The sequence below is a fragment of the Paramormyrops kingsleyae genome, chromosome 16, assembly GCF_048594095.1.
Source record: "Paramormyrops kingsleyae isolate MSU_618 chromosome 16, PKINGS_0.4, whole genome shotgun sequence".
NCBI lineage: Eukaryota > Metazoa > Chordata > Actinopteri > Osteoglossiformes > Mormyridae > Paramormyrops > Paramormyrops kingsleyae.
Genome location: NC_132812.1, coordinates 31,266,283 through 31,293,160, shown reverse-complemented (window position 1 = coordinate 31,293,160; position 26,878 = coordinate 31,266,283). Strand labels below are relative to the sequence as shown.

Below are 26,878 nucleotides of genomic sequence, written 5' to 3'. Positions count from 1 at the left end.
TAAGCACTGGAAGGGGGAGGGAGGAGCTCGACAGAACTAAAAACCTCCATCTGTTTTGAGGTCCTCTGCCCTACTATTTCCAATACATTCCAACGTAGTCCTGTTGGGTTAATGACTGTTTTTCCCTTTTCAAACACCACAGGAAACACGAGGTGATTCCACTTACGAATCTCCCTTTTAATCAACATATTTACAGTGTGTTGATGCCATTGTAAGTCTATACTTGTGCGGGAGAGCTGGCAGGATGGACCGCTATGATGAATCTATGGGTCTCAGCATGGAGACCAAGGTTATGAAAATAAAAACAACATGCTGAAGGAATTAAGTTAATAAGCGGCAGTTAATTGTACATATCTCTGAGCGGGTAACAGTGAGGAAAATTTAACTGGCATGACTGGTTTTTCTGGCATGTGGCCTCTACTCACCATAGTGTAGTAGTCATTTGTGCTATTAAAAATGTTTGAAAATGTTAAAAGAACAGTAATTGCTCTTATTTTTCCAAACTTAATGTATGTAAGTGCATTTAGGTGAAATATTGGACAGCATAAACGGCAGCAGGATTTGTTGCCCTGATCTGTACCTGACTCTGTGTTGAACGACACAGGTTCTGTAGGAGGGCCCGATCCAAGTTCGTTCTTGGGTTTTACCGTGAATTCATAACTGTAATGACAGAAAGAATGTAAACCATGGAATGTTTGCACAGATAGTAGACCAAACACAGATTTCAGTACAAAAGCGTGAAAATATAATTTAAACTGTGACATTAAAATACACAACAGAATGGAAATATATTCCGATTCATAACTATATACTATAATACTGTAAGAATAATGGCTCATGAGCTCTCTAGAACAGCGATACTTGATATTTTTATCCCTCAGACAGCCTTGAGAACGCGCCAGGACCTCCTGTTAATGGCTCTTCCATGTGAGATGATCAGATGGTGTGATGTCCCACATCTCCCTGTTCATAAAAAATCCCTGGATTATATTGTGTCTGTCATATTGTGCCAGACTGTTCTAGATTCAACCCTCATTAAAATCCCAGCGACATAGGGCTTCCTTGTTCTAGTCAGGTCTGTATCTAATGGAATATCAATGGTCCTCCAGACATCGGCCAGCGTCAGGTATTCCATTCTTCACAAGTGATTATTGCAGCAGTTCTTGCAATAGGTTTGACTTGGAAATAGTCTTCCAGGAGGGGCATATACAGGGACGGGACCACAGGGACACTGGCCCCAGCTGAAATCTGATTGGTCTCCATAGTGCACCCCCCCCATCCCATTACTCACTGATTCAGCACCCTAGCTAATGATAATGCTCGTCTGTCTGTATGAATTTTGCCCCCTCTTGCATGCCTTGTGTTTCTCCACCAGTACCTGCTCTCTGGTTTAAGATTCTCCACGGCGGTGTGCGTCTTGTTGGTGGTGAGAATGGAGACCTCTTTCCCAGCTGGTCCTTTAGTCGTGGAAATGACTTCGTACTCTTCAAAAAGGAGTCGGGAAAGCCAGAATTAGCCAGTTTCAAAATATTTTCTTGCAACTATGTGTTTGTGTGTTTTTTTTTTTTATTTTTGCAGTGCAAGAGCTTTAATTTTACAGACACTCCTCTACTTTCTACTTTCAACTTACGAACTTTCAGACATACGAACAAAGAGGACTGTAAGTCCAAATTGTGTTCATTGGGCTCCCGTTTCCTGTCCACAATATCTATTTTTTTATTCTGCTCGCCAATCCCGCCTAGTACGCCTTCTGGCCGCTACTCCCGCCGCGCAGCAGCATAGCGTGCGTACTCCCAGCATCCTAGTTATTTGTACTTGCGTATACGCTTAAAATGATGTTGAATAACGACTTACGAACATTTCAAGTTACAAACGACCATTCGGAACGTATCTCATTCGTAAGTAGAGGAGCGTCTGTACATTATGCAGCTGGCTACACACGTTGGCTTCCTGCTCCATTAATGTGACACAGATGTGGCATTAAAATTGAATGTACTTATTTTACTAGCCAGGAGTAAATACCCATAAGCAGACATTAAGAACATGGAAGCTGATATAATATTCAGTGCAGAATGCCCAAAGTGCCTTTGTTGACATTGAGGAAGAACATGTCTACCTGTGGTCTCATTGTCTGATTTCTCCCAGTCCAGTATGACAAAAGAGGGACATCCTTCCACTGTGAGCACAGTGAGGTTCGAGGGAGGCAGCCTGGGGGGGCCGGTGACATTCTGCTCCATCCCGTACTCCTCTGGGAAGTAACTCAAGGAGTTGGTGATGGAGCAGGGTTCCTCTGGTTTCTTGCCGGGCCAGTATTTCACATGTGGGGCTGAATTCAAAGAGAGACTCAGGACTTAATCTAGATAATTTACATCCCTCCTCCAGTGCTCATTCCCTGTGTAATTAACCTGAAAATAATACTAATTATTATATTATTATAATCATAAAAATGTTTTGATTATTATTTTAAATTATTTGTTTCCTTAATATTCCAATATTCAATTTTTCAGTTTTTCATTTTTCGTTTGTTTGCACCATTTAACTCACTTGCACTGTGTCTTTACACTTTGCTTTTTTCCCACTACTTCAGTGTTAGTACTGCTGTATGAACAAGAATTTCCCCCTGGGATCAATGAAGTCCATCTTCATCACTTACACATTATGTATTTTTTGTGTTTTTTTTTTTTTAACAGGTGTTAATAATAAAATAATGGTCCTGAAATATTTTTGGTGAAAAGGGGCGAGGAGAAACATTACCTACGTAGCGCTTCTTGCCCATAGCGTCCACGTCTTTGGCAGGGAGAGAGGTAAACACTGAAGAGTTGTCCCAGATGTCGTCCCGGCTACCTGTGAGAAAAAGGAAGGAATTAGTCTCCAGCTCTGTGCCATTGAGCCATTAATGTTCTGCACTGGAAGAAAAACAAGTTTTTTTTGTGCTACACTGTCAGTACCAAGTGTCACCATTTAAAACCTGATTGTGAGCGAGAGCTTCCTGGCTTCCTGGCTTCCTGAAGCCCTTTGCTGACCTGCGGCCTGCAGCTCTACTGCTGTAAAGATGAACATCTGCTCCGGAGCTCTCCCTCTAAAACCCTCCCTCTACTTGTCGGACCCCCTATAAAGTCCAGTAAAATCATACCATCGACTGCAGGAGGAGTAGCTATGCTTGGCTTCTTCTCAGTGATGGGTTTCTTTGGCAAGGGAGTAGATTTTGAACTTGGTTTCTTGATGTCATTGGCATTGTCTGGAGAAGACAAATAATGGTCACTGATCTTAACCTATAGTCCTTATCCTATAGCCTTTAATTTGTTGTTAAAAAGCCTTTAAATGTCATACTTCTTCTCCACTATACATATATGCCGGCATTAGGAATGACATTATGAATATGAGGGAAAACTCGAGTCTTTGCCTTTGGTCCCCGGCTTCCCTGTCAGGTCCAGCTTCTTCTTGTAGGGTGTTTTTGGGTGCTGAGCGGGGGACCCTGAAAGTGGGGGGAATGTTTAATTAATGACAAAACACGCACCTCACTCGGTTCTCTGGGCTGATTCGTGGACAAAAATTCCCTTATTTCCCATCACAAATTCTAAACAGTGGGACAATCTACCAGAAGACTTGTGGACTATACGAGACTACACTCTTATCATCGATTTAACAAGCATGATGTTCTGTGATGAAAGTCTGTTCCTAAAAATGCAAAAGAAAAACAACGAGGTAAAAAATGGAGTAACGCGTGCAACAAGAGTCTCCAGTGTTTCTACACATTGAGATTTATCAAGAAAGAAATGAAAAAACCTGGTCCTAATTAGCCTTGTGCTGTAACCCGGCCAAAGTAGCTCACAATCAAGGTATTGTGCTAGTTCCAGGAAGGATACAGGAAAATGCTGATAGGTGCATAAAACTCTGTCCAGCAGCGAAATTGTATAATTTCAAGTATTTATTTACATCAATGTGTGCTTTTTTCACTTTTAAGAAATGGACCTGACAAGTTTGTCATTAATCGGTTGCAAAAAAGGAAAATTACATTGATGTGTCGATGTAAATTCAGTAAGTACGGAGGAATTTTCTGTCTTACTGCCAAAAGAACATTTCATGCTGTCTATTCACTATTGTGTGAGCCAGTTGCTTTATACTTCATAGGGAAAAACAATTTTGTTCACTAATTTGTTCATCAACAATCATGTGGTGTAGATTCTGTTGTGAATTCCACTGTTTACGCTGAAAGATGACATATTTGGAAAGCAAAATCAGCGGTAATCACGACTGGACCTCCAAAACATCTTTTTTTTTCTGTGTGACTACTTGTCTTAAAATATTCACTAAACAATCCATTTTAGATATTTGAAAATCCTTTCATAAACCTTAATGTTATCCCTGTTTACTTCTTACTCAAACAGTATATACAGGTCAAACTTTCTTGTGCAGAATTATATAATTATCTTTGAATACTGACTATATAAATAGAACAAGCTCTGATTTGATTAATTGAAAACACTTTATCTGTATTCATATTGTGCAATTCTGACATTAGTCAGAAAAGCTATTTTAATAGCTATAATATAAATGAATAACAGAGAATATTCTCTGTACTGAATTTCATGCTGTGTGCTGTAAACTTTTGTAAGCCAAAATAATATTAGGAACTCCGGCCTAGTTCATGTTTGTCACCAGTCCAGGAAATATCTTGCAATAATTCATAGTATATTGTAGGTTGCTGTTTGATGTTTAGAGTACTGAAGTAAAGCAGTTAGAGACACCATCAAGGTTCCTCCACAGGGAAGTATTCCATTCTGAAGAATGTTGTTTATAGTTTCAATGCTTGTGAGCTAATCAAAGGCACAGAGGCCTAAAAACATTGGATGGATCCCAGGAAAATCTGTTACACGTCGGGCCTTAAACACAATCTCAAGGTCTGAGTAGATTATAATCCCATCAAAGATAAGGGGACCATAATTTCTTTTCTCTAGCATTGGAGTAAGAGGTGAAAGAAGCAAGAATAAATAAGTTATACTTTCCAGTTAAGATAATATCCCCAAATGATTAGATATGTATCACATTTCAGTCAAGTTACTGAATTTTATTACGATTTATCAATTTCTTTTGCTATTCCAGCATGACCTAAACTGTGATTCCATGAAGGGTTTTTGAGTAAAGCTCATGGATTTTTAACAATGCCATATATCAGTCAATTTCCCAAGGCTTTGGCTCCTTTGATTCATGGCCCTTGGGTTCCATGTGTTCAGTGCTATAAAAAGCACCAAAATGATGGCTAGGAGAATTTCAGAAATCAGAAATTCTTATATTAGAAAAACATGCAGCTCTTTTCCTATGCAATATCTCTCTTTTATGAGTTTGAACTACAGAAACGCCATCTCTTTGTCATGAAGATAAACGTAGTAATGATTTTGAGAGCTGTTAATAATATGGCTGTTTTATTTTATTTCACTTCTATTTTTCCAATGTCTAGGTGAGTAACTTAATATTTCCACTAAAGGAAAAATGTTCTTGAACCTCAGGTTGAAAATCATTTTATATTTACGTTTTTACAGGTATAATGTGACTTTTTTATTATTTTCCCATCAATACTGAGGTGCTGGACAGTTGCAATAAATTAGCTAAATCTGGACTGATGTCAGTTGTTTTACTGAATAGAAGCAAATGTCAACCATTTGGAGTCCTGCTCCAAACACTCATTTCAAGCCTTGAATAGCAGAGGGATTTGAAAAACATATTGCCATGTGTTTGGGCCATTAGCCTGGTCTTTAGGTAGCTTTAAGCTCCATGATTCACAAAATGTAAAGAAGCCAAGGAAGAATATATCGCTCCGCCTTTTACATTACAAGGTATCTGTCAAACCAGATACGCACTCCACAATTTATGCCATTGTTCCACAATATACTAAGGACTTGCCCACAACAGAAATAGAGTTTATAAAAAAAGTATCCACCCCTCTGGTCTCTTTCCACAATTTGTTCTGCAACAACATGAAATCAAAATAGAGTTCACTGGAATTTTTGGACCATCTCTCTATTCAACAAAAAGTACTGTGAATATAAATTCAAAATCAAAAACATGAATATTGTATAAGGGTTCACCTCTCTGAATGGTGAAGCACCCATTGGCAGAAGATTGAGCTATATTTGGTAAGTCACATTGTTGCAAAATGTCTCAGGCTCTGTTAAACTGGACAGAAGCCATTAATGAATTATTATTTTCAGTTCTTGTCATCGATTCTCAACTGGATTTATGTCCATGCTTTGACTTGGTTCATAACATTGCTGGCTGTAAAAGTCTAATGCAGCTTTCATTGACTTCAGAATTGTCTGTCTTCTCCCGGTTCTCAAGACTTTTGCAGGTTTTCCTCTGCATCTTGTGACATCCATTTTGCGCTCTATTTTTACAAGTCCACAGACCAAACACTATCTTCTACTCTGCCTCAGACCCTCCAGAACCTCTAATAAACCCAAGACTTGACGTATGTTTTTCCAGCAATATATTTTTGTCACTCTCTCGCCCATTAAAATGACATATGTGAGATGACCAAGCTGTGATTGTCCCACAATGAGGGTTTCCCATCTATGACATGGAAAACTGTAACCTCTTGACATGCACTGTAGGCGTCTTGATTGCACTGACAAGTGTCCTTTTCACATGCAAACTCTGAGGATGGTTCTCATCTGGCTTCTGAGGATGGCTTGTTCTAGGCTGTTTGGCATTTGTACCATATTCTCTCAATTATCTTCATGCAGGATCAAGCTTCAGGGCATATTCAGTGCTTTTGATTTTCTTACATCCTCCCATTGAGCAGTATCCTGGAATTCCGTGGAATCTTCTTGGTCTACATGATGAGGCTTTTGTTTAGCAGAACTGACCGTGGGACATCCTGGGAACATTGGACGTGAATTTGTGTAAAACACCTTGCGCACAGATGAACTCCATCCAAATATCGATTTAATTCTGAAAACAATATTTCAAGCTGATGAGAAAGAGGAAATTCCAGTGAATCGTTCAATTTCATGTTGACGCACAATAAGTGCAAGTCCAAAGGGGATAAATAGTTGCAATTGACAAGAGCTACGGCTCAAAACAGAGATTATACAACAATTCACTGATATGAGACACATCATATAAACAAGATAATGTAAAGTAAGGGATGGATTGCAAAGTCATGCTTGATGCACAAGATGCAACATGCACACATCAAAGCACATAATGGATCGTAACCTGAAATCTTTTTCCTAAAAATGTCGTCACTCATTTTTGGTGTACGCCCTGCAACGAAAGCACTAGATCTTTCTGGCAGCAAAATTTGGTTCCATTAATTTTTTGATCAAAATTTAGGTGCCATTAAGGTTTTCCTTAGAAACTCTGTCGTCTGACGTCTGTCACTGTTTCCTTATTTACAAATGATAATTAGTCATGCTGCAGGGCAAACCACCCTATCATTTATTTACATTCTACAATTTGCTGAATATGTCTAAAAGGCCAGCATCTATAGATTCCTGGTTATGACCTCAGTAAGCTCACGACAGCTTGGAGCAGAAGCTCACGTGGACATAGGAGACCTTGGGAGGACGAAAACAGCAGGGTGACAAGCATGACCACACAGCGACACACAGGACAGGCAATATGGCAGCAGGAGCACAGAGCACTGCGGTCTGCAGCGATGGTTTCACAGACCAGGGATGGAGGAAACACATAAAGAGGTAAAGGGCTGCTTTTACCATTTTGCAATCTGTGTTTGGGATACAAATTTCCCCTATGGCGTTCGCCGTTGACTGTGGGGGGGGAGAAACAGTGTTATGGGAAAGAAACACCTGTTAGACCAAATAGTCAAACAGAAATGAAAGGAATGTGGCACATTGTCCCTGTTAAAGAACCAGAACTACAATTTCCTTCACTGAGCCGCCTAAAGACACTTGTTTTTGTTAGTAAATGCCAAACTACATCTGTAAAACAAAAGCACCGTAAACATGATGCACTTCACCTTGAATGGAAATGCCATGGAATTAGTAAGGAATATGTCTTTCTCATATGATATGCTTCAAAACAGACCTCTATGAAGATCTGACATCGCCAGTGAAACCATCCTAAATCAGTATTTGAAAGCAAACACGTGGTTTAAGCTGTTAAAGGAAACGCGATGGTTTCCACATTTCCACATGCTGAAACAAAAAAAAAAAAAAAACTGACAGTGCACCTTCAATTGCTTATTTTGGTGCCTATTATGCAGATCCCAGTCTGCCTGTCATACTGTAATAGTATATATCATTTTACTAACCTATGTCATTTTAATAACCATCCATAGAAAAGGGATGGCATCCAATACCAAGAAACAGTCTTTCAAAGGATCTCCTTAGAAATGATGGAACACAGTAAGACTCACGCTGTGTGAGGAATTCTGACTGTGGTGCACTGCAACACTGCGGTACAGCCTAAAAGGGATTTAATGTGGTGCTAATGTAGCGCTTACAGCAAATGAGAAGTATCCAGTACCAACTGTTATATGCAGTAGCCTGAAGTAAAACGCCCAGTAAGGTGATAAAGAAGCTGACAGGGATTTCAAGTTGGGTACAGATGTGCACTCAGAGAGGAAGGCAGACATGCTTTTACCCCCTGGTTTCATCACGGCCTGGGAAGTGTTAGCTGCTCTAGGTGGAGCAAGTTGTCTCCTGCCATTAGGGGCGGGCAAAGGGAAACCCCTCCCCCGGAATACCGAGCTCCTATTTGATTGCAAGATGGCAGCCGAAGGAACTCGAGCCACGGTGGAGGTCGCATTTCTGGGGATGGTTTTACCTGGATGAGAAGAAACAACAGCGGCTTGAGTTACAAGAGGTCTTTGTGGGCCTTTTGAGAAGCCTGTATCTCAGGCATGACGGACCCTGGCAACAGACCTAGATTAATAAACAGTGATGTCAATAAATGGGCATAGCTCAGCCAGCTTTGGTTCTGCAGAGCTGAGGTGGCCCCTGCATACAGTACGTGCTTATAAAGCAGGACTCGAGTCAAGATCAACAAAGCGGTGCATTGCTCTCCATGTACGTCATGATCACGTGCAAAATCCTGCACTGGTTCTTCAGCATCATGGCTGATCTAATAGTAACAGGTCAATTAAAAGTAACGTGTTCATTAAAAGCAAGTGTATTCACAGCATCGTCAACTTGCTTGTTTAACAATTAGTTCGCTGAAGCCAAACACATTGCTAAAAGGTGAGTGAACAAATAGTTGCGTATTCATGGCATTTGTGGCACAAAACAGGACGAAAACCACAAAAGTATCTCACACACGTCATACAACATATAGACACAGGAGGTTTTCAGGTCGACAATGTTGTAGAACACAAAAGGAGCCGGAGCTCATGCAAGGCAGAATGGGAAACGGCATGTCCATATATGGATAAACAAAAGCAACGTATACTGCAGACGCATGGATTCCTGTGACAAGAGACGAATGGGGTTGTAGCTGCAGGAGTCTGCACATAGAAACAGGAAGCGATTAGGTGATCAGCACAGTGACTTTACCATTACCACCGTATTTACTGTCAGCTGCCTCAGCGGCCGGCTCAGGCTGGGAGAATCCTTTCCTTGATTGGCCGGCAGCTGTATGAGAAACACCCAATTATGTGAGAGAGCTGCCAGCTAAACCCCGCCTTCTACCATAATCCTTCTAAACTGGGATGGTTTTTAGGTCATAAATTTTATTTTTCATCAAAAATGCTAAAAAAAATAATCTAATTGATGAATTGTATTTATATCAGATGTCTTACATAGCCTGTGATTTTATTGCCTGTAACTATGATTTCGTCAGAGTAAGAACAGAACAAAACAGATATGTCTGAAATTACTCAAGGCAGCGATAACTCTATATAATGTGCATGCAAGGGCGTAGATTTGGGTATGTACAGTATGGTAGCGGTGTGTCCCTACCAATATCGCAGGAGTATCATGTTTGTTTCGGGTGGGGTTCTGGGCTGATTCGGTCCCTACCGATGTTGAAACCAAACCTACGCCCTTGTGTGCATGTAATTAAACTTTTAAAATTTATAGCACTTTAAGAAGAGTTTTTTAAAATATATATATATATATATTGTTGCTGGATAGTTTTCAGTGAATCCTCCATTAGGCAAAAAGGTCTAGGAGGGTGAGATTTACCCAGGGGGATGTGAGTCTTGGAGGTGTAGGGGAACCTGGGTGGGATCCGGCCCTGAGACCTTCCATTGTTTGAAGGGTGATAAGGGAGAAGAGTGGCAGAGGTAGGGAAGGGTTTGATGGACAGGAGCTGGGGCAGGGCAGGAGGAATGTCTTTGGACGGGGATGACACATTTATAACAGTGTTTGCACTTCCTAAATGGGAAAAAAAAACAAAGAGGAGCTACAATTCAGGGAAGTTTGGTCATTGGTGTATGGAAAGAAGATCAATGTTCAGATAAGCACTGAAAAGCCATGAAGACACACATGAATACCCTTTCTGCTTCAAAAACAAGGTATTCATCGGGTATTCAGACTTGTCTGAGTAAGTCTTAAAACATGTGCCAATCAAAATATAATGTTTTGGATTCTTTTCCTGTTACTTTTTTGACAGGCGCTGAGCATTCATTCAGCGCACAGAAAGGGCAAAACACTAAATAAAGAAAATCAGGATTCATTTTGCTTTCAGGTTACTTATCTGAGGAATTTCACATAAACATTGTACAGCTTAAAGTGCAGAGAGCAGCTAAAATGAGAGAGAGAAAAAAGCGTTTCAATCAGGGATATTAAACATGACCACAAACAGAGAAAAGGGCTGGGTGATCTCTGCAGCTCTTCCTGGAAGACAAGAAGAAGGTTAAAGCACCAAAACACAGCCTTCTAAGCATGCTGGACGGACATGCCACGTGCTCAGACCCAGCCACAGCACGGCGTGAAAGGACAGCAACTCTGTAAACAAAAAGCATGGGGATGGAAGATGACAAGTAGAACAGCAATGAGGGTGAGAATAAATGCTAGATTAAATGAAGGAGGCTCATGAAAAGCTAGATTGACGTGTTTATCAAATTTTAGACACTGATGGGTATGTTTTTCAAAGCAATGGAATGTATTAACAGCAGTAGAACACAGAGTGAATAAATCAAACTGTGTACTCAGATTTATTGCTTGAAAATAATAAAATAAAATGCATTATTATTGTTGTTTTTGTTTTGTTTTCTAATACTACTACTACTAATAATAATAATAATAATAAACTTTCATGTAATTTAATTATTTTCAAGCTAAAACATTGGAGCACACATCCGCATGTAATTATTGTTATTATTATCAGTAGTAGTGATGGTGATATTGTGTATAATTGAAGCAACATTAAGAAGGCACCCTCACATCACAATCTGCGTCATTTTTTGACTAATTGCATATTTTATTTCCCCTACTCCTCCTGGGGGGTGCTGCCTGGAGCCCTCAATCTATCAAGATGTCCAGCACACCCTGCAACATGTGACGTCGCCTCTACCAATGACATCCGTGCATCCAGCTCGCCGTTCTGCCTGTGTCATCTTCCTTGTATGACCCGCTCCCTGCCTTCTGGCTGCCTGGCAATTGGAGGGAGCGTTGGCACCGGCTTGTCATCTCCCCCCTGCTCCCCATTTGTGTCTCAAATTTTACTGTATCTGACTCTCCCTGCCGGCCCCTGGAGGATGGGCTCCCCCTTTGAGTCTGGTCCCTCCCAAGGTTTCTTCCTTCTAGGGAGTTTTTTCTTGCCACTGTCGCCTATGGCTTTACTCACTGGGGGCTTTGGGTGGGGATGCTGTAAAGCGCTTTGTGACAATGTAATGTTGTGATAATGCGCTATACAAAAATAGATTTGTTGTTGTTGTCATGAAAGGAAAAGTGACAAGATTATTTTTTTGGAAAGATGACTCCATGATGAAGGAGGTCTAGCAAATGGGGCAAGAATGGGAAGAGAGCGTAAAAAATGAGGGATGACATGGTGAGCGAAGGAGCGACCAGCCGCACCTCACATGGTGGCCTTAGCATGAGAGTCAGCACCTCCTTTAGGAGACCAAAAATCATGCTCAACGCTCTGCGGTGGGCTGAGCCCTCGGAGCTGGCTAAAGAATATGACCGTTGCTGTCACAGTCTTGGGACTTGCTCTATGTCCGCTAAAGGCATGCCAGTACACAGCCACTAATCTCTGAGAAGGCACCCATCCAACCAACAGCGCCATGAACAGGGCTAAGCGATGGCAGGCAGTCAATGAAGCTGCGTGGCTCAACAAAGACAGTCTTTCTGTTACCCAGTGGCAACTGTGGCCCTTGAGGAGGGATAGATCTTGGGATAGGAGAGATTCCAGGACGGTCTTCAGGAGCCACTGCGGAGAACAAAGCAGGTCCTCGAAAAAGAGACAGGTAGAAAGTGTTCCCATCTGAGAAGTGTCCCTCAGCACACTAAGAATGACTCAGAGATGTTAAACACCTGTATCCAAATGCACTGCTAATCGTGTGATTAAAAACAGGTCCGATTTCGGGGGAAATCTGCAGTAACCCCCAATTAACTCCTGCCACATCACATTTGGCCAGATGTGGGGAACTGGACAGGAACTGGCAAGGGAAATAAGACAGTTACCCAAAGATGTTCTGGGACCTCCGGGGAACCTAGGGTTCTTGTGCAGGGGGGCCAGTCTGGTCTGGTTCCTGTTATGAATGGCTGGGGGTGGGAGACGCGTAAATAATTATGGAGATATTGGCCTTCCACTGGCGTAAAGCAACAGGACTGGACAAACACAACACTGCAAGACAAAGGAACCCATCCACTGCTGCAAACTGTATATTATTTCACATATTCTCCTCCTGGAATTTGTAATTAGATATATTTGATTAGTAAAACAGAGTCTGTGCTGTTAAAATAAAAATGTACAGTTCAGATAATGAAGAGCATTTAAGCTTTCAATATACTCTGAATATGACTTTATAAAGCGATCTCACAAAACCAATGATCTGATTGATAATAAACCGTACTGTTATAAATATACAGGCTAATATTTTATTTATATGATGAATACAGTGATTTTTATGGTTTAAAGTAAGTTAAATTCATAGCTCACCTGGTCTGGGTGGAAAAAATGCTTGCGGTCCAGACAGATTTGGCTTCTAAAGTAAAAAAAAATATATATATATTATTAATTCCAACTCAGTAAAAAATTTATGTCTGGGAGAGCTTCTGTCTTGGAAACATGTACAGTCTTTTTCTAGTATCTCCAATCTACTGGGGTCTTCTCCTCCGGAGGATGGACAGTGACACCAGAAGTTCCCCGGTTGGCCCATTGCCTTAACGTTGTCAGAATGTTTCCGCCGGAGGCTCCAAGCCTCTTGCTCCTTCGAAAAGACCGGCAGGCAGAAAAGCAGGCCGACCACAGAAGTCTGCCAGGCAGAGTGCCCCCCCGTGGGGAATGGGTGTGCAGGCAGGGGGAGCGTGGAGGTCACGACAGGTAGACTGCCTGTCAGACCCAGAATTACACGCTGGTATCGGGTTCCGCCACAGCTGGGGGTTCATGAAGCATGACTCGCTGCTACCTGACAGGTTACAAAGCGTCTCAGACGGAGACGTAGCTACGAGGAGATCCGGAATCAGAATGATCCGGAAGAGCACATGTTATACTTCAAATCCCTGCAGTTTCATCAGCCTCCGGAGCTTGTTTAGTTGTTTTCCATTGGGAAGCACAGATGGAAAAGAGGAGTAACGAAGAAAAAAAAACATGTATAATAATGACAAAACAAGACCTTGCAGTCGCTGCCTGTAAAAAAGATTAATTTGCTCCCAATGTTTTAAAGTCTTTGCACACAAGACACCCAAAGAACAAGAAAAACAGAATACCACTGGGTTTCCACTTGGAGTCCTTGGCATGTAGGGATCTTGCATGCTTTTCTCTGAAAAACAAGAGAGAAAAATGGATAATTGGTGCAAGGCTAATTAGTAAAGTATTTGCAACAAAGGAAAAATCTTAGATGAAATACTGAAACACATTACCATGATATATACAATACAATCTGTGCATGATTGTCATTTAACTAGAGTTGCTGTCTATGATCATTATTTGCTGGGCAAATATGTTATGAGTTTGGATGGTATGGATTGAATGTATATATGGTATCTTTATGGTGATGGTTAGACCACCGCATCATGCAAGGAGATGTGACTGTGATAGAGAGAGAGGTCCCAGGTCCTGGGATGTACCGGTCATATCGGTGCTATGAACGACAGGCTTGCTCCACTGGCCACTTTCGTCTTCCTTGTTGGCGCGGACACCGAATTCGTACGGCGTGTGGGGCTTTAGGTTATCAACCACGGTGTCGGTGGTGGGGCACATCTCATAGTTCCACTTCTTGTTGCGCTCCCTGTAGCGCACGGTGTAGTGGCTGCAGGCCGATAAAACAAAGCAGAAGCCTTCAGGCTGTGCATCTTAGCAAATCGCACACTTCGCATCACCCACAGAAACACGCCAAGCTATCCATTTAGTTGGCTGGATAATCGCTGGTGTAATTTCATCTGTGTGCCATTACTCAAGTGTACAACAGCTGTTCTTCCTCTAGGAACTGAAGAAGCAGCCATTTAGTCTTTTTAGCCCATAGCATCATTCGCTAGGCCGCTTTCTATCATCCTCCTGGAGCAGCCTTGTATCGTACAACATGCCACGGTGATTTTAATATCGGGCACTGGGGCCAACTCATTTTCGCGAAGTCTAGTAAAAGGTTTCGGTGATCTTTCTGTCAGAGTCACGGGCTCTGGTTCTATTCGTTCATATATTTTCTTTCAGCGTGAAATAATACAGACTTTAGTAGTTGGGCAGTATAAAGAGGGAGCTGGAATTACAGACATAATAAGGACTAGAAGGGCAGTAGACACATTCAGGCCGGCTGAGGTCAGGCTTTCCAAAGACATTTCCAACGTTCTCCTTTCGGGAGAAAAACACTCGAGTGAAAGACAGTTAAAGAAGAATGAAAACAGCAAGCTAGTTGATCCCACAGTCCCTTGCACCCGTACACTGGTGTCACTCACACACCTGCAGGGGGAAAAAAACACATTCTTCCCTTTTTTAATAGGAGGGGTTTGAAATTTTCCCTGAAATGCATGTTCTTTATTTAGGTTACATGATGTGCTACATTGACAAAATAGCTTTAATCTGTTCACTTTATATAAATATCAAGTGCCATGTGATGTGTGCGTCATTTGTACTAAGTACTGTATGCACAGATCATTGTATAATTGGATTCGATGCTAGGAAGACTGCCAGGTGCTGATTGTAAAGGTCAGCTGTTTGCCTCCCGCTCTGTCCTGACAGACTTTATTACAGAACAGCACAGTGACGGGGATTTGTGCCTGAGCTTTCTGAACATGCAGGGAGCTCAAGCAGAAACAGAGCATTCATATCCATGGGAGAAAGAGCTGTCGCCACAATGATGACTAAGAACAATGTTAAGGTTTATACTTGGTCTCCACAGAAAGACGTGCAAGCTTTCAAAAAGAGAATGTGCCTAGCGTAATTAAAGACAGCAGAAGTCAGGGTCCTTATCGTATTACCACCAGGATTACATTACAGCAGTGAGAAGATGGACGGATGGATGGATGGATGGATGGATGGATGGATGGACGGACGGACGGACGGATGGACATAATGTGCCAATATGACAGCAAGAGCAACATATTAAAACAAGAACTTCCACTGAAAAATTAAAACATGACTAGATCTGTCTGTATGGTTATCTAAATGTTCTGCTGGTAATACTTCACTGCATACCCATCCTCCAGACAGTCATTCATGATGTTTCCTTGAAAGGGTGTATGCAGTATGGCTCCCCAGGACAGCAGCACTGAGGTGGGTGTCACTGTGCCAATCACCAGGTGCAGAGGCCTCTCCAGGTCAACTTGTCCTGTGCAGTTTGAAGGTCAGAGGTCAAAGGTCAGGTAAGTTTTATTTTAGCTGACATATTACAAAGCCGCAAATAATCAGTCAAATTCCCTGTATGCGTGAGCAATAAACCTGAATCTGATAGTTGTGTTACACACCGGTACAGTGTTTCTTTACGTCGTAGGGTGGAGCCGGCTGTACTGCGACCAGGTACTTAGGCTCTGCATCTAAAGAAACAGAATAACAGTCTCATTGCATATGCACATTTCAAAAGTTCATGTATGTCATTGTCCTTAGAGGGACACACTGATAATGTCCTGCACGCATCATGTAGTTTCAAAATGTATGGCCATCCAGAGCTGCTGACAGCAATAATGGGTGCTGGGCTGTTATTCTCTGGGCTTGAATCTCTTTTCTATATGTTGAAAAGTTTTCTTTCAAAAGAACCTCAAAGGATGTGACAGCTGTTCTATGATAGGAAAAAACAATAAAAATGACCCTTTTTCCACTTCCATCTCTGAACTCGATTCGATTTCAAGTATTAGCAAGTACCCACAGTAGCTCTGTGATCTAGTAATTATATTTATTGGTTTCATGTAAATGGAGATTTCTGAATAAGGCAACATGTCATTGGCAGCGTGCATTTGTAAACATCAGAGAAGCATGATAGTTAACAGTATAGACACATAACATCGTTTCTGCTTCTTGTCCTACAAGAGATCACCTTTGTATTTACCAGACCTAGTAACTGGATTGCCTTAGTTAGCTGTGTGTTTTGTGATAAACTGGAAAAGAATTTTTGGAAGCACAACCCAGTGTTATATCAGAAGAAATGAGTGCAGATTATTTGGTATAACTACCAAAGTTACGGCAGAGTCGAGTGATGACTGATACTCTGAAAAGGTTTTATCCTCCGTGATTTTTCATGTTTTTGAAGAATTAATGGGAAACATATGAGAGTAGACTCACCCAATAATAAACATTGGTCCTGGGATATTCCTTTCACTTTCATAGCAGCAAAAAGCACTTGAGAAAAATGAGCTAGTAATGATGATTAATGCTATGAAGGAATTCTGAGAGAAGAGCACTAACACGTGGGCTACTTGGTGTGAGCGGTGAAGCTCCAGCCGTCCCAAGCAGCACCTCACTGCTTCTCGAGGTCACAGATGACAGATGAGGTCATCACATCAAGGCAAGTGGAATGCGAGCTCCAGTTTTTCTGCTGTTGGACATGCACTGTCTTGCTGTCTCAGAAGTATCAAATGCCTCTGGGTCCCTGAGGTAAGATCTGAGACCTATCCATTTCCCTGATGCTCTGCTTAATGATACGTTAAGTCCATTTGTCCACCTTTCAGCTATGTGATTATCACACAACTCATATTTTCCATGTTGTTCTCACAGCCCCCAGCCCCCCTCACCAGCCAACTCACCCATCTCTGCCTCATAGAGCTCCCCATTTTCGGGCAGTTGGATGTAGTGCTTGGAGAACATGTTGCTGCCAAAGCCCAGGACGTAGCCCTCCAGTTTGACATCGGGGTTCGGGTGGATGAACCTCAGGACGATGGTGTCTTCGGTGACATTGATGCGAACCCTCAGATTCTGCTTACTTTCTGCTGAAATCATAGCAGGCAGACATCAGCAAGGTCCACACAGAAAGCCGTTTGCTCGAGGTACAGGAACTTCAAACTTCTTTTTTTTAATCTAATAAACAATCATCTGTTTTATATTATACTTATCTTATTGCCTGCAGTTCTATTCATTGCTAAAATGTCATCCCTGTTATGGTAATAAACTATTACTCCTTGATTAAAGATTTAAGAACCGAGAAAGAGCAGATATAAACTGTCTTTCAGCATACAATGTTAAATATTTCTCCAAGTACACTAGTGTGTTTTTTTCCTTGATAGAATATCAGAAATAGCATTCTGGCATGTGGGATTACAGATCCAGGGATGAGAACTCTCTTTACTTTCCCAGGAGAAATTAGAGCAAATTTAATAATATTACCCTGGAAGTTTATGTAATTACAGTTTTCTGGTCAGCATATACAAATTCATTTTGTTTTGTTCTGTGTGGGAAAATGGGTGGATGGATAGATGGATGTTAGTCTCAAAAGGCTGCAATGCCTTCAAGTCATAAGAAGCTCATTAAAAAAATGCATAACATTGTTTTCCTTTCAGTGATATAAATAAAAAGTGTTTAGGCCCCAAATGGAACACAGCAGGTAAGTGACAGGAACCCGTGGGCACAAGGAAAAGTCATAAGGTAGGAAAGTGTTTCTCAGAAATCAGTGACTTCACCTTCCATCTGAAGCTATTCAACAGGTCTTTGGCGTGAAGGAGGCTGTAGATATAGTAAAGAAAGCTATCTGTGTAAGTGCTAGCACACTGGCCATCAAAGGCATACCTGGGGCCCAAATTAAACATTACAGAATCATTTTATTCCTCTCTGCCAAGTGCTACTCAAGCCACCTCCAACATCAACAGAGCTTCAGCCATGACTTGGCACACTTACTGTAGGGAATAGTCAGTGTCTGTGACTGGGTGCCAGTGAGCCTGGAATAACAGGCACAAGGATCAAGGGAACAAATGTTGATTCCTCTTGGGTTTCCCTGCTGCAAACTACAAAACCACATTCAAGAAGCTTCCAGGTCATCTCCCCCAAAAGTGCAGTTTTCACTTAAATTGTAAAATCTGTGAATTTTCTTTACCCCATGGGCCGAAAATTAAGCTTGCATGAGGCTGTTGAACTCAGTCCAGAAGGGAACAAACACAAACTCTTGCGTAGACTGTTCCGTCTCTAGAGCTTCATGTTTTTCAGCCAACCGTGGAGTGATGGATTCGATATTTCCCAATCGTCGTCTGTTTTGATATTAACATTACTTAGGACTTTTAATATGCTTAAATCATTTCCAGGAGTTTATTGCAATGCAACATATTTAATTACTGCCTCTCTCCTTTGTTTATTGAAATTCATCAGCAGTGTTCATGAGAATAGACAGATAGATAGATAATTAACTTGCTAAATAAAAGCCATTGTAAAACATAATCTGCAAAAGCTCTGAGGCTATAGCAGTTGGTATGCTGTTTAAATGCAAGGACAGGTGCTGACCAGATAGGCAGAACGTGCTACCATGTGTAAGCATAGAGCACGGTGAAGCCACAGGGAGTGAGGCAGCATTCCGCTTCAAAGTATGGCCTCAGCACAGATCTGCAGATAGCTATGATTTGTCAGTGTCCTGACTTTTACGGGTGTCAATAACCAAGAGTGAGTAAATCATGTGGGTGTATTCCCTTGGGCTACATTTTATTCAATACCATGGATTACTGAGCATAACTCTTGAACTCAATGCAATAATTATTCAGTCAGTAAAGGATAAGACAGAGTTTTCACATGAATGAATTCATGCTGATCTCCTTTTAGCTGCATGCACTGAAAATCACGTTTCTGTGTTTTGTGCAGTGACTCAGCTTTTTTTCAACGTGTCAATACAGATAGAAAGTGCACAGCTATTCATTTAAGGGATTTGTTCTCTACTTATGCTGCATGCCTAGAGTTCGCTGTTCCAGAATCATTACAATGACATGGCTGAGCCCAGTAATTAGACCATTTGATGGATTTTTGAAAACAATGTTGTGGCTTTAAAGATAAACGATCAAACACGAGCCCCAGCGCTCTGTGTCATTAAGTCCATAATTCCCACTCTCAGTCCATTCCTGAGCTGATCAACGGGTAAAGGCTAAGAGTGCTCAGATGCAAGTCCTCATTACACTAATGAAACCACACAAGCTGTTAGCTGTGCCCATGAGACCTTTATTATTCTAAATTGATTAGACAAGCAAATGGATATGAGACAAATTTGAATCCACGGCCAGGAACTGACAGCTGGGTGAATTTGGCAGATGCTCAGATCTGAGGTGGTTTCTGATGGGTCTCCCTTTGCTGGACCTGCTGGAGGGTCTCCAGTTTCTGCTCCTTTGGACACTTCCTTCAATTGTACGAGTTAATCTTTCTGAGACCATGCCAGGGTTTTTTTCAGGAGCAACACCAAGCATGGAGATACTTAAACAAATCATAACATTATTAGGGAAAACGTTTAATGTTTATGTTTCTTACAACAGAAAGGTGATCGCCGTGATCAGAAACTGCCGTAAGCAGACAACTCCAGAGACCTGAATTCCAGCGTTCTGAAGGCTACAGACTGCAGACTTTCCAATTTTGAAATGATTTTGGGTAACCGTCGCTTAGCTAATTTCAGCTGCAGCTTATATTAGATTTCACAAACAAAGGAGGTTATGAGTTATGAAGTTTGTTTTCAGATCCGAAAATGAGACATAAGGGCAGAACTATAAAGATTGTTATTCAGCTGCTCACAAAGAAGTGATTGTTTTAGAATAACACTGTAGCAAATGATGTTAAAGGTTTTTCAGAGGACAGATGTGCAAGAACTCATTTCTTTATGAATCCTTTGTGATGTGAGAAGTTTCAGATACTGTATTTTAAGCCAAAGACATATTAGCCATCATCAGTGTGCAGCATTTGAGTACCAGGCAGAAGGTTGCAGTTTCAAATCCCAGCTGGACCTGCATCCTAATTTGAAGATAACTGGCATGTTGCGTGTTTGTGTCTTAACTGGCTTCAAGTGGTTCTCTTTTTCCAAAGAGAAAGAATGTCTGAAGCTTCACACCATTTGTGTGTCCAGCCACACAAGCCCATTCTCTGTGTTTGTGTCCTGTTTCCCAGGTGAACAGGTCTCACACTGATTAGGTCCTGTACCGTCTCGCAAGTCCCCCGGAAAGCGCGCGGGCAGAAAGGCCGCGACCGTGGGGAATGTTCTCTGGCAGAGATTTTTCCAGGTGAGGGGTCGTTTTCCTGGGCTCTGAGTTATGATCACTGCTGCTACGCATGACTCACGTAGCACTCCCAGCCCCTGCTTTCCACCACGGCCAAAGGCTTGGCCGCCCCGCTGCTGTTTTCTGCACGGTGTCCATGACTCTGTGCTGTTCCTTGTATGTTACTCATTTCCCCATTACGTTCTGTTATTTATCTCGTTAAACCCAGAATTTTCCAAGTAGAAAATTGTAAATGAAATGGTTTTTGACTGATATGATTTTAACTATGTGAACCATTAAATACTTCTGAGACCCCGGGTTAGTCCCCTGGGTAACTCTTATTTTCATAAAAAGTGTGTGCCGTTGTTCCCCTGCTTTAGGGGGTCTTGATGTTCCCTCCCTTTCTCTAGCTTATCTAGATACGACAGCAAACTGTCGATGAAGTACATGGAGCGCGGCACGTCAGGCAGCACACGTCCGAACCGCAGAGACCTGATAATCTGATGCTCCCATTGCAGATTCTATCTGTTTTCCTTCTTGTTCTGTCACCTCTCCAAAGCTTCCATTTCTGTGACAGGATGCAGGTCATTTTGTGACCTGTGTGAGTCTCGCTGAGGATTGTAGCGTCACTCTGTCAGCCGCCCAGTACACCCCCGCCTGCTTAGCCCCGTGGCCGTCGCCTCCCCCCCCCCCACCGTAGGTTTTCTCCAGAAAACAGAAAGGGGTTGCACACATTCAGGAAATGTGTTGAGGTCCATTGCACAGCAAAAGACTTTGCTGGGCAGTTCTTTCGTCCCTGCTCCTTAACTGCCACCATAAGACACCATAAGACACGGTGACACTGAGAGATGCGGCACAGTGACCGCAGGATTGACCAAAACCCTTCCAACTAGCAGCAAACCTTTGTTATCACTCAATTAGGCAATTTTACTGAACACCTCCCCCCCACTTAATAAATCATAATTGACGTGCTTGAATATTGCATAAAGGTGAGATCACGTAATCACTTTGCTGCGGTTGGCCACAGTTGGACATCTTGCAGGTCTTAATTCTGCAACCAGCTTGTTAGTGCTTTACTGACTCCTCTACTGCACCTCAAGAAGACAAAGGACGATATGAAGGGCGATATTTATAGGCAGGAATCAAACCAGTGAAGCCAAATGACACCCTAAGGGGAAAACTGTCAGAACTCTTTCAAACTGCATGTAAAAAAAAATTAAATAATAACTGCGATGACACAACTACTCATTCCATATGAGAACCAGGAATGAAAGAGTGATAACAGAGCCCCCAGAGGGAGAAATGTTGTATATACAGCGCCTGCATGGACCCCCTGCTTCTGGCGGCCACCCAAAAGGAGCGAAATTCTCCACGGCTGTGCAAGGAGTTGGAGAATGTGGCCTGTCCCCATCTGCACTGAGGTACCAGTCCAGGAAACATGCACAATGAATTTACACAGAAGGAAACATCAGACCACCTCTATCTGAGATAATGGAGTATTTTCAGCCTGGGTGCTTGTTTTGTTTTCTTTTCACGAGTGCTGAATGTCTTATTATGTAACTTAAGCTGAGCAAGGCAATCAAAGCAGCCAACTTCATGCAGTATAGAGCATGTATTTTATGCACCAGTCAGACAGTTCAGTAGATTATAGTTCTCTTTGAATTTTTTTTCCTCTCCATTCTTTGGGCATTAATCACATAAGCATGACATGATGTCCCGCTGTGCACTTTGTAATGACAAAGCACTTGCTACTTATTGCCAAAAGTTTAACCAAAAGTACTTGCTGGTGCAATTTCATTAAACAAAATGACAACAATTTACTGTGAAAAGATGCTGCAGAAATCAAATCTGCATTTGCACTTAACGCGAGCAGGCAGATTCCCACATGGAACCCGGTGTAAAATCATACATCTGTTAGAAACCTACAGCTGGTCATGCTATAAAGTCACGGTGAATCCCAGACCATCGCTGCAGATTCACTGACCATTTCATTACCATGATCACCCCAGTTCTTATGACAAAACAAAATCTTCGCATGTACCAAAACATACCCAACTTTGCTACATTTTCAAAGAGCGATCTTTCAACATAAAATATATTTTGAAAAACGAATAATACATGCTACATTATAAATATGTTATTTAGACCCCTCAGGGAGAATTATGACCCAGAGAACATCTGATAAGTGATGAGCAGTATATCAGGCACAAGAACATCGGCAGGTAATATGCCACTGCACTTCTCTGCAGGATAAGGTTTCCACATGCTCAGTGAAAGAGACCCAAGTCAGCCAAGTGTCAGAGCACCTGTGCCACTCCATGCGCACAAGCAAGCATGCATGCATAAATGCAGCAACGCACACTAACAAACTGAATCATTGCAATAACTAGTGTTCACACACAGAAACTCAATTTCCTGGACTTTAATCAAAGCATTTCTGATCTATGCAAATAAAATCTGTTTAAATAAATAAAGCAATTCTGCTACTGCAATTGTTTTTTGCTGATGTACTTGCCTCTAATTCTCTGTGACAAGCTGTAGCTGATGAATACAATCCCAACCAGCAGCAGGATGGTCATTCTAAGGATCATCATGCCTGTCTTAATGTCTTAGCACAATAATGGATGACTTCACTAAGGTAGTAGCTTGCTTAGGACTTAACCTCAGCACGTAAAGCTGCTGACTGATACAGGGAGCAGGTCCGGCCAGCATCTATACCAATGGAGGGAGGGGACTTCTGATGTCATACCCACCGCCCCGTCCAAAGTGCTACTCCTGGGGGGTAGAGAGTGGAGCTTTGCTTAAATCTTTCCTCCCCTGTTCTCTCTCCTTTTTCTCCTCATTTGCAGAACCGGTCCCACCTCCTCTGTTCACTAGCTTTCTAACTACCAAACTCTCATTGTTTAGAAAGTTTCATTCCCTTCCCTCCAACTAGGTTCTGCACGGGCCACCGCTGAAGCAGAGGTAGGTCAGCCACCTTTTCCAACAGCATTCTGAGGTGGTGCATCGCTGCACCGGGATACGAACTGACTGACTGCTTTACCCACGACACAGATGGGGCAGAGGGAGAGCAGATGTTCCCGTGTTTATGTCGTTGATTTGGAATCGATTTCACCAACACAACATGTGCCGCTGGACTACAAACTGGAGAGCCATTCCAGCCCCTGGCGCTTATGCAAACATCCACTCCCGCTGAGCTCCGTGCCAATCAGCCAGGCCGTCCTGCCAAAAGACCAGTCCCCTTAGGCAGGGGGCGTGTCTCAGCCAGTCCAGGGACCTCCAGACAAATCAACGATTATGAGGCGAGCCCTTCCACATGTGTTGGTGCACGTGACATGGAGGCTGGGAAGATTCCAGAGAAGGCAATTTCCTAAAGGACAAATGCATTCAACTGTCAATCAGTCAGGCTTTCTGCAATGGAGCCATTGTATGCAAGAGCACCAGAGTGGGCTGATGCTTAACAGTAACATGCACATTTGTGCTGTGTGAATGTTGCAAAATCTTTTTTAAGAAAAACTAAATGAAAAGATACATTACAACCTGCATCAGTGGTGTATTACATGCAGGAAATACAAAGGTGATGCAAATTTTGGGATTGCTCCTTCAGGACTGAAAACCCACACTATTCTGGCGCCTTGCACAGGATACATTTTTGCTCCGTCATGAGACCTAGGAGAATCATCAGGAACTCCCGGTGTCACAAGCAGGGCTCAGAGCACTCAGTTAAACCTTGTTTATTTGCTTTCACGATGGAGTCAGACAGAGCAGCCCGTACCGAGCAGGGCTGTCTGCCTGATGGTCTCTGAGAACTTTGAGCAGCACATCACAGGAAACAGGTGACCAGTGGGACCAGGTGCGCAGCTCCAGGATAAGGTGCACAGAAATCAGACGTAGGGTGGAGCACCAGGAAACCAGGACAGGGGAGACGGCAAATGAGGCTGAAACACAATAACAAACCTATATAATGACACCGGTTGCACAGCAGACCAGCTGCAGAACTCTGGCTAAACATGACTTGTAACATGGAAACAAGATGCCAGCACTAAGAAACACAAAGTTGGTGACAACAATGGCAATCCTGAGTAAGACTAAAGAATAAAAAAAGAATAAAGTAAAGCGAGCCTCAGAAACTCAGAAGCAGGACTCTGAACCAAACTGAGCTCTGAAGCTTGTGCTCGAAAAGCAGTGATGATGACTGGGCACTAGTCACAACAATATGCTCACTGCTCTGTCTAAATGGGTTTCAGAACCTGCTGCCTCTGACTCAGAGGAAGATCATACAGATCTTTCTCAATTAACTGATTATGATTCGATACAGGTGTAACATGGTGAGGTGTGTTTCACTCACCATGAAGAGCATGGATGCTAATTAAAATGGTCAACACTTACTGTCAATGGTGTGCAGGTTAACCTTGGCCTTAACTATCATCAATAGAATAAGAATTTTTGGTAACACTTTCAATGAACGCCATGTCTATAACAATCTATGAATACAGTCATAACATATTATAATACATTCATAAAGCATTACCAACAAGGCTATACATATTTATAAAAAGGCATAACACATTATAGCAATGTTTATTATGCATTATGAATGCTTAATGAAGCTATTATCTATAATGCACTATGAAGACCTTCATAATTCAGTACAAAGCGCCCTTAATTCTTATAATTATTTTTGATCCCTGTGGGGAAATTGTCTTTGCACCTCTCCCATCTTGCTCTCTGTAGGTCCTGCAGACATGCCGAGGCTGTGCTCAAACTGGCAGCCTTCATAGGCACAGGCTTAGCCCACTGAGCCACACGCTGCCCTACATTATAACCCATTATAATGCATTATGAAGGTATCTATAGTACATTATATATAAGAGCTTCATTGGAACTTATGAAGTATAATAGTCAACATTATAATGCCTTATGTCTGTCAATAGAAGATGCTATAATGCATTATTAATTCTTTTACCGACCATTATAATGCATTATGAAGGTATCTATAGTACATTATATATAAGAGCTTCATTGGAACTTATGAAGTATAATAGTCAACATTATAATGCCTTACGTCTGTCAATAGAAGATGCTATAATGCATTATTAATTCTTTTACCGACCATTATAATGCATTATGAAGGTATATATAATGCATTGTAGTTGACAGGTTTAAGTAAAGTGTTACTGAATGTTTTTTTACAGGCAGCATAGTGGCACTGTGGTCTCCCCGTGCCTCTGGTGAACTGGATTTACCAAATCTGTGGCTGATAGGTACTGATTAGGAAATCAAGACTTACATTAAAGCAATTCTGTCTTCCAGAACAGAGTGGCCGTTCAGCCAGCCCAATAAATACAAACATATTTAAATAAAAAATAAGAAAAAAAAATACAGAGGAACAAGAGTTCTTAGTAGTTGAGTTCAATAATTGTACACTAAGCCATTTTGCTTCTATAATACATAACAGATTGCTCCTCCGGCCGGCAACCAATGGGATCATTTCATTGGCTGTGTAGTTATCAGAGAAATTTCCCATCATCCAACGTTTTTTTCCTGGAGTGATGCTCAGAGTGTAAGATAGGTTTACTGTTTGGTTACTGTTTGGAAAGCAGTAAAATGCTGATGTGCACATTTTCGGAAAACTACAAACACAGAACAATTCACAAAAGCATCCATTGTTTGCAGATTGACCCAGTTTTAAACAAAGAAGTACTGACTATTATAATCACATGTGACACCAACTATAACTTAAAAAATTTGAACTATTATAGTTGTTATTGTTTTATGCATCCTTTAATGACTTTGTTGCTTTTTCCTTTGTTCAAAACTAAATTTGGTATTCATTTGAATAAAAATAAAATAAAATAAATCACACACAAGGAGACATCTGATATATCTGTGTCATTGTACCTCATTTCAGTAATGGAACCCCAGACATACAGTAACTCTACCCCCCAATTTTCTGATTGCCGAAAGTTTCTACGCAACAGCTACAAAGTGGACAGCAAACGGCTAAAGTCATTGGATGTCTGGACATTGCTTTACATGAAAATGTCCATGATCTCATTGCTTTGTTGTTGCTTGCTGTTTTTAAAACATTGGGCTCTTATCTTTAGCTTAAGTCTTTCGAGTAGTGACGGCAACCCAACTGCATGAGGAACCAAAGGCGCTTCCTCAAGATGTCTTTG

General features: G+C 41.8%; 1 protein-coding gene and 1 long non-coding RNA gene across 7 annotated transcripts in view; one reads left to right on the top strand and one right to left on the bottom strand.

Moving 5' to 3' along the window:
* Window positions 1-23,481, bottom strand: part of LOC111850257 (target of Nesh-SH3-like) — a 29,651-nt gene extending 6,170 nt beyond the window's left edge. The window contains exons 1-19 of one of the 6 annotated variants that reach the window (XM_023823938.2): window positions 23,215-23,481; window positions 17,298-17,480; window positions 16,026-16,094; window positions 15,757-15,889; window positions 14,196-14,377; window positions 13,836-13,888; window positions 13,066-13,111; window positions 12,588-12,668; window positions 12,259-12,354; window positions 10,143-10,334; window positions 9,513-9,590; window positions 8,605-8,787; window positions 7,716-7,769; window positions 3,404-3,475; window positions 3,134-3,238; window positions 2,755-2,844; window positions 2,117-2,326; window positions 1,379-1,484; window positions 581-660 (exon numbers count right to left, since the gene is read on the bottom strand). In XM_023823938.2, coding sequence (XP_023679706.2) covers window positions 581-660; window positions 1,379-1,484; window positions 2,117-2,326; window positions 2,755-2,844; window positions 3,134-3,238; window positions 3,404-3,475; window positions 7,716-7,769; window positions 8,605-8,787; window positions 9,513-9,590; window positions 10,143-10,334; window positions 12,259-12,354; window positions 12,588-12,668; window positions 13,066-13,111; window positions 13,836-13,888; window positions 14,196-14,377; window positions 15,757-15,889; window positions 16,026-16,094; window positions 17,298-17,480; window positions 23,215-23,293 — 2,092 coding nt within the window. In that variant the 5' untranslated portion in view covers window positions 23,294-23,481. The remainder of the gene's footprint in view (window positions 1-580; window positions 661-1,378; window positions 1,485-2,116; window positions 2,327-2,754; window positions 2,845-3,133; window positions 3,239-3,403; window positions 3,476-7,715; window positions 7,770-8,604; window positions 8,788-9,512; window positions 9,591-10,142; window positions 10,335-12,258; window positions 12,355-12,587; window positions 12,669-13,065; window positions 13,112-13,835; window positions 13,889-14,195; window positions 14,378-15,756; window positions 15,890-16,025; window positions 16,095-17,297; window positions 17,481-23,214) is intronic. The other 5 variants (XM_023823940.2, XM_023823942.2, XM_023823943.2 and 2 more) reach the window with 5 other exon arrangements.
* Window positions 23,482-23,496: 15 nt separating this feature from the next.
* On the top strand, window positions 23,497-26,581 carry LOC140578848 (uncharacterized). The gene is made up of 2 exons (XR_011983121.1): window positions 23,497-23,663; window positions 23,754-26,581. It is a non-coding gene; the product is annotated as an uncharacterized lncRNA (long non-coding RNA).
* The last annotated feature ends 297 nt before the right edge of the window (window positions 26,582-26,878 follow it).